Source organism: Notolepis coatsorum (assembly GCF_963971535.1).
Source record: "Notolepis coatsorum genome assembly, chromosome: 3".
NCBI lineage: Eukaryota > Metazoa > Chordata > Actinopteri > Aulopiformes > Paralepididae > Notolepis > Notolepis coatsorum.
This window is the reverse complement of record NC_140167.1, coordinates 86,030,817-86,043,316: the sequence shown is the minus strand read 5'-3', so window position 1 is coordinate 86,043,316 and position 12,500 is coordinate 86,030,817. Positions and strand designations below refer to the sequence as shown.

Genomic DNA, 12,500 nt, shown 5'->3' with positions numbered 1-12,500 from the left:
ATACGATTTGAACTCATCGCTGCCGTCCAAGTAGAAGTATTTGTGGAATAGTATTAAAGTTAGCAGCAATTCTAAGACCTTGCTTAGGAAATAGCTATTCATTCATTTTTAACCGCCCGAGCGGTACCGGTATGAGAATGACATCACGCCATAAATCCATCTCTACAGAATGTATAAATTAATGTTGCGTTTTTTTTTCAAATGTAGCCAAGAGTAAAGACCCTAACCCTGTCAAAACAGCAGTCAAAGTGTATATTTTCAGCACTACGTTTGTTTACCAATGATTTAAAGTGGTATTAGTGAAATATTAGTTTATAGAAATCTCAGGGCATCGAGTCGGAAAAAGAGGATTTGGCGAAACCTAGCTTGAGTGTAGTCTTTTGAGAGAAGTGACCGAGGGCTTTCGATGGGCTTTTGAATTTCAAAAAACTACACTTTCCAGCTCACACCAGCCCCTGTCAATAATCTGACTTCTAGCGTGACTTTTTTCTTTCTCTTATTTTTCGGGATCATATCCCACAAACCTGAACGTTATTGCCATAAAACAGAAAGCAGTTAGTTTTTCTACCTTTCTGTGAACGTCTAGCAAAAAACGGCGTTGCAATCTGATGAAAAATGGCGGAGAAATTTACATTACATACAGTAGATTTCATTCACGGTTTTTGCTGCCCTGTCAGGGATACCTGGTGATACTAAATCCAGATTGAGCTCTGCCATTGGAAAGGGGAGATTTGGCCCGATCCATAGATGTGTAAATTGGCCATAATAAGGTCATTTATAGGCCTGCTATTCTATAATCATATTTCAAATTGCATGTGTCCGGATGGCAGAATTCAGTACTGTATCTACAAAACCTCCTGTTATTCATCTGCCCTTTATTAATTAGCTTAGATTTGTTTGTACACGTGATCTCAAGAACGTGCTGAATGAGCTCAGTGGCAGTCAAAGATGGGAAAAAAAGAAAATTGATATTCTCCTTTGGTTCATTACAATTTACTCAAGCCTAGTAACAGACACAATATTTATGACACTGGGAATACATTCCCTGAGATCCATAGATGGTCATAGATACCAATAACATGCAAATGGACCTTGTAGAAGTGGAGCAATCTTCCATTTACTTAGGTATGTATTTTACTATTTTTAGGCGGATTTTCTGAAAATATGGCTAGGTTTATGAGGTTAATACATTTATCATTTAATCATTTGTGTGCGGGTTCAACGTGAATGTTGTCGTTTACATGTATGTATCCTCTCCCTACTTCCCATTTCCCCCATGTGGAATGCACCTGATTGGATAAATGACATGCTCTAGTGCGACATCTAGTGGTTGAATGTTATCTACAGCACATTTTATATATTTAAATGTTAGTAGCTTGAGATGTGGAATCTTTAAAGCTCAATATCTCAAAACTATCTCCGACCACAGATTACACCTTCATAATTCCGAGCTCATGTTAATGGCTTCAAAATCGATGTGTAGAATTTCTGTAAGGAAGCCCTTTGAGGTGGACGAGGGTATCTAAACTCTCATAACCTGTATGCGTGAGGCTTGGGAGTTTTCCTAGGCGGTCGGATGTCCAGTTTAATTTTCACTATGAAGCTCATTTTAATGGCATCACACACACACACACCAGCCACCTCGACATTTAATTCCTCTTCATTTATTCTCACTTCATTACTTACTGTACAACTTCCATCAGCAGAGGAGAGGAGAGTGGAGGAAAGACTACAGTATTAACTACACATCCCATAGGGACTCGATCCTTAATAGTGGCCTGTCAGAAGAGAGAGATCTGTCCATATACGTTTTGAGTGTTCTCTGTTTTGGGTGAGTTGGGGCTGTGTTGTGTTGCTCCTGCAGTGTGATCTGATCATTTCAAAGCTGTGTCCCTCGTTGGCGGTTCGGTGGGCGACAGGGGCTCATCTGGTAATCGCAAGGTTCCCGGTTCGATTCCGGCTCCTCTCACAGGCAGCGTGTCGAAGTGTGCTTGAGCAAGACACTTAACCCCCTAACTGCTCCTGATGAGCAGGTCGGCAACTTGCACGGTCGCCTCCGCCGTCGCTGTGTGAATGAATGGGTGAATGTGAGGCACTAGTTGTAAAGCGCTTTGGATAAAAGTCTATTTACAGTCCATTCATATAATTGTTATTTTGCAGAGACGGATCCTGAAGGGGCTCATACAGAAACAAGCATTTCATTGTAAAATATCTGTATTTTATTGTGACAAATAATAAAGAATAAAGAAACTTGAAAACACAAACGCATCCAAAATCTAAAATGAAAGGTTTTCTGTGAACGACGGCACACAGATGTTTGTATGACATACAGGTCAAGTGGATAAACATCGCATTAGGAGTTTGATCCAGGCCCGTTCTTGACTAAAGACATTCTCCGTATATCAAAATATATCATATATCGATATCAAAGGATATTGTCAACTAATCAATTAGTACATTTAAAAAAAAAAATCTTTTTCCTCCTTTTTTCCGTTTTTCTCCCCTCCCAATGTTAGTCGTTATGCCAATTCCCAATCCCCTTCCTGGTCGTTGCACACTCTACCCCCTACCGTCGGTCCGGGAGGGCGAAGACTATCACATGCTTCCTCCGACACATGTGTACCCAGCCCACCGCTTCTTTTCACCTGGCAGCGCGGACTCTCACTGGGAGAGTGTAACGTGTGGAAGGTCACACTACCTCTCTTAGATCCTTCCCTTGCTGTGCAGGCGCCCCGACCAAACTGTAGGAGTCGCTGTTTACAACGACCAGGACCCACCCTCGCCGGGTTTCCCACCCTCTAACACTGCCAATTGTGTTAGTATGGACGGTCGGCCAACCCAGAAGCACCACAGCTGGATTCGATCCCACTGTCTCTGTGGTGGTAGACAGATGCTTAGTCCGCTGCGCTACCCGGCCACCCTCAATTAGTACATTTAATCGAATAACTAAATTACTAAAGTTCCAGTCGACTGATTAGATAAGATAATATAAGATATTCCTTTATTGATCCCCTTGGGGAAATCCAGGCATCATAGCAGCATGGGGGGGGGGGGGGGGGGGGGGTACAGGTATGGGCAGCGTGAATATTAAAGGCAACCAACTTGTGTTCAGCTTTTCTCTGATTGGCCACGACCCCCCGCCCCCTTTTGCCGCGAGCGCGGCAGAGGTCCCTGCAAGCGGCAGAGGTCCCAAATGAAATGAATGAATGAAGCGCGGAGCATAATGTATAATGTTATTTCGCGGAGCATAATGTATAATGTTATTTCGCGTTTGTAACGTCATAACATCAGTGGAGGCTGCTGACTGATTTACTAGAAACTGTACATTGTAACGTTATATAATGTATAATGTTATTTCGCGTTTGTAACGTCATAACATCAGTGGAGGCTGCTGACTGATTAACTCGAAACTGTACAATTGTAACGTTATGTAATGTATAATGTTATTTCGCGTTTGTAACGTCATAAACCAACTACCAGATTCTTGTTTGATGTGGTCATTCAAATAGAGAAGGCATGTGTCAGTGGAGTGGGATGTTCTGAAGCCAGATTGGAATTCGTAGATTAGATTTTTTTCTGCGAGGTACTTTTCGACCTGTTCGTATACTATTTTTTCCATGACTTTCGAGATGGAGGTAAGGATAGAAACAGGGCGGTAGTTGCCTGGGTCTAATTTGCTGCCCTTTTTGTGCAGGGGTGTTACTCTCACAATTTTGAAGTCCTTGGGGACGTGTCCCTGTTTTATGGAGAGGTTTATTATGTGTGTGATGACTGGGGTGATGGCGGCTGCTGAATCTCTGAGGAATTTGGAGGGGATGTTGTCATGGCCAGTGGCCTTGTTCGGTTGGAGGGCGCTCAGTTTTTTGAGTACCTCATCTGTTGTTACCATTTCCAGTTTGAAGTCGTCTTTGTGGACCCCTAGGTTCTTGTAGTATGCTACTATGTGTTCTACCCCATAATGCCCTGAGTGGGAGGGTAGTTTGTTTACCAGTGTTGTGGCTATGTTTGTGAAGAAAGTGTTTAAGTAATTGGCTACATCCAGCTTGTCTGTGATGAGTGTGTTGTCCGTCTTTATGTTTATGTTTGAGAATCTGGTTTTAAGTTTTTTACTGCAGACTAGTTGATTATTGAGTAATTTCCAAAGTTCACGTGGTTTGTTTTTGTTTTCCTCAGTTTTGTCATTGATGACATTTTTTTTGCAGTTTTGATCATGGAGTTTACGTCATTTCTTAGTCTGTTTCTTTCTAGTTTGAGTTCAGTCACGTGGGCTTGGAGTTCACTGCTCGAGCTTTTGGTAAGCTTTGACTGACTTTTACGAAACTCAGAGCATTCTTTGTCTCTGGCTTTCATATCGGTCAGTATTTCAGTGTTCATCCACGGCTCAGTGCGATTTTTTACCCTGGTGGTTCTTAGGGGGGCCATGTTGTTTAGTATTGTTGAAAAAAAAATTTGAAGCCAAGCCATGTTTCTTCAACCAGTGTACCATTGAGCTCATTTGACCAGTCCAGGCTCTCCAGTTCAAGGTTAAAGGCCTCGCTAGAGTAGGTTTTGAGGTCTCTAGATGTGACTGTTTTGTGACAGCCAGCCTTTTGCTTTAGCATTTTGCGGGTACAGAATATCATATAATGATCACTTAACCCGCATGCTATAACCCCTTTATTGGAGATCTTGGACTTGTCAGAGGTCAGGATGAGGTCAATGGTAGTCTGAGTTGATTCACATACCCTTGTGGGTTGGGTGATTAGCTGGCTGAGGCCGTGTAGATCACGAAACCTACTGAAGGCCTTGAAGACAGGTGCTGCTTTACGTAGCATATCCGTGTTCCAGTCCCCAATAAGAATTGTTTCTACGCCCTCCACCCCGGCTAAACACCCATCAAGTGTGTCATAGAAGCCACTGTGTTCTGGCGGTCTATAGATTGTGCCTACTAGTACTGATTTCGCCCTTTCAAATAAGATTTCAATCCAAACTGTTTCAATCTCGTCATGGTTAAGGTCAGTACGGTTGATGAATTTGGTATCTTTGTGAATATACACACAGACGCCACCTCCATACTGGTTTCTATCCCTCCTGACTATTGAATAGTTCTCGATTTCAATCTCTGGATCCTGTTTCTGTGAAACACAATATGTTAGCCTTACCGTTTAAAAACAATTGTCTGATTTCAGCCAGTTTGGGTCTCAGGCTGTTTGTGTTTAGGTGAAATATATGAAGTCCATTTGTGTTCGTTATTTGGTTTATGTCGTCGAGTTCAAGGTGTTGATTGTCTGTGGTGTCTGGTTGACCGGATGGCGGTAGGTGGGGATGGGGTCCTCCTTCTTAGATGTCGGTGATAGTAGTGTTGCAATAAAACAGGTGAACAGTTGGTAAGCATGCACTCATATGTGTAGTGAAACACAGATAAGTGCATGCGATAGCAACTGAACATTTTGAAAGATTAAAGATAGAGCTGATAGCGGATCTATTTGAGGCACAGGGGCGGCGCAGATAGGGTCGCATCCTCCCGGTCTTCATCACGGGACGTCCAACTCCAAGCTCCAAGGCTGCATGGGTTCTATTGTTCTGTCCAGTATTGGTGTATTGATCACTGAGTGCTAATGGTCATTCCAGTCAGAGAGGCAGTCCGTTCTGACCATGAGTGTTTATAGCCTGAAGGGTGAATTCATAACCACTCCTGGAGTCACATGACAGACAGGCTGAAATAGAATGTGTTGTCACAGAGTTTCCACAACATGCTAGTCTGCGACGCTGACATCACCTCACAATCAATGTGCTTAATGTGTTCTGCCTTTCTCACACGTCGCTGTACCTCTCTCTAATGAGGATGAATTATATATTTTAAAGCATGGTTTCTTAAACTATGGTCCCGGACCCAAATTGAGTCACATGCCTTCTTCTGGTGGGCCCCCACATGACAACAGTAGTAATATGTTTGTGATGTGTTTCATTGAGTCTGGGTCACACTCACATGACAACAGTAGTAATATGTTTGTGATGTGTTTCATTGAGTCTGGGTCACATGACAACAGTAGTGATATGTCTGTGATGTGTTTCATTGAGTCTGGGTCACATGACAACAGTAGTAATATGTTTGTGATGTGTTTCATTGAGCCGGGGTCACATGACAACAGTAGTGATATGTTTGTGATGTGTTTCATTGAGTCTGGGTCACATGACAACAGTACAGTAGTAATATGTTTCATTGAGCCGGGGTCACATGATAACAGTAGTAATATGTTTGTGATGTGTTTCATTGAGTCTGGGTCACATGACAACAGTACAGTAGTAATATGTTTCATTGAGCCGGGGTCACATGACAACAGTAGTAATATGTTTGTGATGTGTTTCATTGAGTCTGGGTCACACGACAACAGTACAGTAGTAATATGTTTCATTGAGCCAGGGTCACATGATAACAGTAGTAATATGTTTGTGATATGTTTCAATGAGGGCAGGCATGAGGGCAGGCGTGAGGGCAGGCGTGAGGGCAGGCGTGAGGGCAGGCGTGAGGACAGGCGTGAGGGCAGGCGTGAGGACAGGCGTGAGGGCAGGCGTGAGGGCAGGCGTGAGGGCAGGCGTGAGGGCAGACGGGAGGGCAGATGTGAGGGCAGACGGAAGGGCAGATGTGAGGGCAGACGGAAGGGCAGATGTGAGGGCAGTTTACATGTTATCTCTGTGTGTAGTTTGTATGTTATCTCTGTGTAGTTTACATGTTCTATCTGTGTAGTTATATGTGTGTAGTTAAAATTTTATCTCTGTATACCATAAAATACATGCATCCTATAGGTACTGTACATACAGTACTCCTGGCATTGTCCTTGAGCAAGGCACTGGTGTGAAAGTGGGGGTTGGTTCCCAGGCTCCGGACTGTGGCTGCCCCACTATTGGGTGCAAAGCAGAGGATGAATTCCTGGTATTATGTAAAAACTTACTTGGCAAATGAAGAGATTGTATTTCTAATGCTGACCCTCTCTCTCTCTCTCTCTCTCTCCTTTGTTGTCTGCTCAGGATTGAAAAAACGTACCAGGAAGGCCTTCGGGATACGGAAGAAAGGACAAGAGAAGGACAATGACTCCACGTAAGTCCACTTGCTTACATTTTTTTTTTAAAACAGAAACAAAATAATCAACATCCAATCACACAGCATCTTCCTGGCTAATCACACAGTGCAGTAGAACAACACTGTCCACTGGACCAGGGAGTCGGAAGCAATGGCGGTCAAGAATTGGACCCGACGGCCTCAAGCCGTCTATAACGGTGTTTGTCTGTCTGTCTCTCTGTCCCCACAAAAATCAGAGCTAACGATTTTGGTGTCACGAGTACCTATTCAGCCTGTCGGATTTTTTATCTCAACAATGACCGGCTGGCCATAAATTATCCCGCTTATTACACAGCTACTTTTTTTTTTTTTATCCACTTTTTCTCCCATTTTCTATATTTTTCTCCCATCCCAATTTCGTATCATCCAATTCAACCGTCCCCTGTCACGGACGCTGTTTCTTGCCTCACACAAGCCGGCTGCAATGTGGACTAAAGGCCTCTACATGCTACAGCAACTTCAAAGCAACTTCAACACAACATCAGCGCGATTTCAGCGCGGTTGTTGTTTAGGGTCTTGTAGACTGTGTTGCGAGGAATCTGCGTACATGTCTCCAAAATCTAACCTAAACAACCGTTGCGTTGATATTGCGTAGCAGTGATTGGTTGGTTAGCGAATGGGGGCGGGGCTGTCATAGAATAATATAGGTCTCGCAGAGAATACCATCCGCCATTGTTGTAGCCAGCCAGCGTTGATGCTAAATAATTAGCGTCACATAGCTGGCCTTTTTCTGAAAACCCAAGCACATATTGTTCCATAGCATACGCCTTCAGTTGATCATGACAAATCCTCTCTTACCTTGACGATAAAAAAGCCTCCATAATTTAGTAAATAAAGCTGTAGCCAGCCAGCTAGCATTGGTGCTATACAAAATGCTATCCACATTAGCTACATAGCTAATCAACTAAATACAATGGTATCCTGAGGTAACTTTAACGTTAAATACAACGTTTGCTAGTCGAAATGACTGGACACACACAGGGACAAGTTAAACATCAATCAATTAATTTATTCCAATAGGTAGTTTGAGCTGCATGTGAGCCGGTCTTTCTCTCCTCTCCATTGGAAACGAATGAAGTTACGTTAAAAAGCAAAGAACCTGCTGACAAAAGTTAAGCTGCTAGCAACAGACACTATAATACTTCCGGTCGGGGAATTTCAAAATAAAAGAGCGAGTCTAAAAGCACCGTAAATACGTTTATTTTGTACATTATCTAACGTTAACACGAACCTAAACTAACTTTAGATTAGTTTAGGTTCGTGTAACGTTAGATATTGTAAAAAATAAACGTATTTACGGTGCTTTTAGACTCGCACTTTTATTTTGAAACCCCTCGCCCGGAAGTAAAAATTATGCTTATTTTTCTGCTTTTATCAATGGGTTGGTTGAGAAGGGAAGCGTCATCTATCTAGGGAACCTAGCTACATACGGGGTACAATGTTACATAGGCTGCGCGTTGATTTTGCAGAAGCATAAAGGTAGAGTGTCTGCAACACCGTTGCTTTGTCGATGTTGTGTCGAAGTTGCTTTGAATTTGCTGTAGCATGCAGAGGCCTTAAGTCATACATAGCACAAGTCCCCTACGGTACTTGAGGTAACAGCAGTCGCATCTTTTCACCTGCGCAGCTCGATCTCTCAGTGGCGAGGAGTAACGCATGGGAGGCTCACGCTGCCCCCCGACACTTCCTGATTCTACTGCGCAGGCGCACCAACCGACCTGTAGGAGTCGCCAGGCATGCGTTGTTCATGGGACGGGGTAGCACGGTGTGTAACCTCACTCGCTATTTGCATATCAATAGCTCCGGTCGTCAGGTGTGTTAAATACGTTCTCAGACACATTCACACCTAACCTTGTTGTGAAGACGTGTTACATTCCATTCGTAGAGGCAATTAGGCACTGTCTTTAGTCTGTGCCCAAGCGAGGGGACATTAAATGCGCATTCGCGGGAGCGCGCGCACGCGCCGGGAGCGCGCGTGCACGTGGTGCGTGTCACCCCAGATGATTTCAATAACGCACCACTGGGAGTCGCTGTCCACAACGCCCGATCCCCACCCATCAGTTTCCCACCCCCTAATACGGCCAATGTGTATTAGTACGGACGACCAGCTAAACTGAAAGCAAATGTGGAAAAGCGTCTCCAGCATTTTGTGGCGAGTGCCTTGCCCACTACGCCACGTAGCCGCCCCTTATTACACAGCTACTTAATAAAGAAATTAATAAATAGACAGTTGACACAAAGGCTATAACAAGGATGGTTTTATTTAGTTAGAATGTGTTTACATTACTGTACATCCGCAGATGCTCCGCTCAAGAAAATAGTGCCTTCTGGGCATTCTGTCATAGGCTGACTGCTGCCTGCGAGCATAGCATGCCTAGTACACATATTAGCAGCTAATTATTAGCCTATTTAGTGTTAGTATTCATGTTAAACTGAACATTTCCATTGAAGGTACAGTGAGACAAAGTGAATGGGATTTCTTTGGTAATATTGAAATGATTGGTCTCCTCTCCATCCCCACCACCAACATGTGGACTGTTGGTCCCAGAGCCTTCTCTGTGGCCGCACCCACCCTCTGGAACTCACTCCCTCCAAACATCCGTAGTGCTGCATCCCTGCACTCCTTCAAATCCCAACTCAAAACCCACCTCTTCACCAAATTTGTAAATTACTCTGATTTCCCTTTTCTTTTCTTTCTTTCTTTCCTTTTGATTATTATTTTGTTGTTGTTACGTTGTTCCCTGTTCCCCTTCCTTAGCTGCCCCCTCCTGTTAAGCGCCTTGGGTCTCCTGAAATATATACATTTAAGATATTATTATTATTTATTATTATTCATACAGTACATGTGGTTCTTGCAGTGGATTTGCAGTGGACATGCCTAGGAAACACAATGACTAAAATCAGGCAACTGTAATATTAGGAGGATACACTACTGCTTATCGCGTCATTTAGTTACTAGATGACATGCTACTATGGTAGACACTCACCAGGTGTGCTGCTGTTGCCTGGATTGGAGGACAGAATCTTGCTCCACTTTTCCCTGTCTGTAGTGTTTGGAGCCCAGTAACTCTGCGGAATCCCCTCGCATTCGCATCATGAATCAAAAGTAAAATTTTCTCCAAATATCTTCAAATTAGCCTTAATTGTTAGTTATATGGAGAAGCGTAACGTTTTTTGCCACAGTGTCTGAATAATATCAATGAATGAATGAATGAAAACTTTATTTAACAGATTGCAGAATGGGTACAATACAGTACGGCTCAATACATACAATTGTTAAGGGGATGCAGACCTGAGAAAGACGTTTGTCTTGTTTCCATCAGGGTCCCACATTTTCAATTCATATAGACATTTATGACATACACAACATACATGACATTTATGGCATAGGGACATATAGGTATTTAGTACTGATACATTTGTGACATAACGGTATTCAAATATACAGTACTGTTACCCCTAGATCCTGACAGAGTATATACATATGATGGGGAGGGGACTGTACATTAGGAGGGGGTGGGTGGGTGGGAGGGAAAATATACATACGGCGGGGAGGGAATATATACATGCGGTGGGGAGGAGACTGTCTATTAGGAGGTGGTGGGGGTTTTGGGCATTTACGGTGGCCAGTTTCGAATTGCAGCCTCCCGTAGGTGCTCTTTAAGAGCGGTTTTGAATGTGGGCAGGGATTCACATTCCTTTACAGCTTTGGGTAGGGCGTTCCACATTGTTGTGGCATAATTGCGAAACGTGTTTAGTCCCTTGTTTGAGCCGAATCTGGGTTTAACATGATTTGTTGAGCTTCCTCTGGTGTAGTGGTTGTGGTATTCACTGACCTTTGGGAAGTATTAAACAAAGTTGTACCCGGCCGGAACCTCTTCATGCGGAAGTGCGGATTGATATGAACCAAGTGCTCTGAGGCTTTGATTAGACACAGGTCTGTTATAGAGGAACAGCGGCCATTATCAAGAAATAACAGACGGCTGAATTCAGCAATTGACGAATCAGAATCAAGCATTCAACCAAGCCGTGTAATATTATATTATAATAAATATGGGTGACGTATTTGTTAGCATGGCTAACAAATGCAAATATATTGTAGCCTGCCCGTTGTTCTGACCAGGATTACGCAAATGTTGGCCTCCTTGAAGCGTGCAGCACACGGAGTCTGATGTGGACGATAAACCCGTTGAATCGATGCCAACAATGGGTGGCCCATGTGGTGACTGCGTGCTCGGCGGCGCGAGGCAGTGTCCATGTTTCTGTGAAACTGCCTGTAAAGTTCTGATACCTGAGAGGAGACACACAGGAAGATTACAGCTGCTGAAACATCATTTTGTGGGGAAAAAACATGATGGCAATATTCCCTACTGTATTGTTTATTCTTTTCAATATTCCATACTGTATCGTTTATTATTTTCAATATTCCCTACTGTATCATTTATTCTTTTCAATATTCCATACTGTATCATTTATTCTTTTCAATATTCCATACTGGATCATTTATTATTTTCAATATTCCATACTGGATCATTTATTATTTTCAATATTCCATACTGTATCGTTTATTCTTTTCAATATTCCATACTGTATCGTTTATTCTTTTCAATATTCCATACTGTATCGATTATTATTTTTTCAATATTACATACTGTAGTGTTTATTATTTTCAATATCATATACAGTATTGTTTATTATTTTCAATATGTCATACTGTATAATTTATTATTTTCAATATTCCATACTGTATCATTTATTATTTTCAATATTCCATACTGTATTGTTTATTATTTTCAATATTGCATACTGTATCATTTATTATTTTCAATATTCCCTACTGTAGCGTTTATTATTTTCAATATTTCCTACTTTAGCGTTTATTATTTTCAATAGCCTATACTGTCTTGTTTATTATTTTCAATAGTCCCTACTGTATTGTTTATTATTTTCAATATTCCATACTGTATTGTACTGTATTGTTTATTATTTTCAATATTCCATACTGTATAATTTATTATTTTCAATATCCCATACTGTATAATTTATTATTTTCAATATTCCATACTGTATCGTTTATTATTTTCAATATTCCATACGGTATTGTTTATTCTTTTCAATATGCCATACTGTATCGTTTATTCTTAAATGTTCCATACTGTATCGTTTATTATTTTCAATATTTCCTACTGTATCGTTTATTATTTTCAATAATCCCTACTGTATCGTTTATTATTTTCAATAATCCCTACTGTATTGTTTATTATTTTCAATAATCCCTATACTGTATTGTTTATTATTTTCAATATGCCATACTGTATTGTTTATTATTTTCAATATGCCCTACTGTATAGTTTATTCTCAAACTGGTGGTGATTAAGCTAACAGCTCTCCATGTCTTCCT

General features: G+C 41.8%; 1 protein-coding gene across 1 annotated transcript in view; it reads left to right on the top strand.

Moving 5' to 3' along the window:
* Positions 1–12,500, top strand: part of LOC311225890 (uncharacterized protein) — a 381,841-nt gene that overhangs the window by 232,113 nt on the left and 137,228 nt on the right. Inside the window, exon 5 of the mRNA XM_084311282.1 lies at positions 7,009–7,078. Coding sequence (XP_084167408.1) covers positions 7,009–7,078 — 70 coding nt within the window. The remainder of the gene's footprint in view (positions 1–7,008; positions 7,079–12,500) is intronic.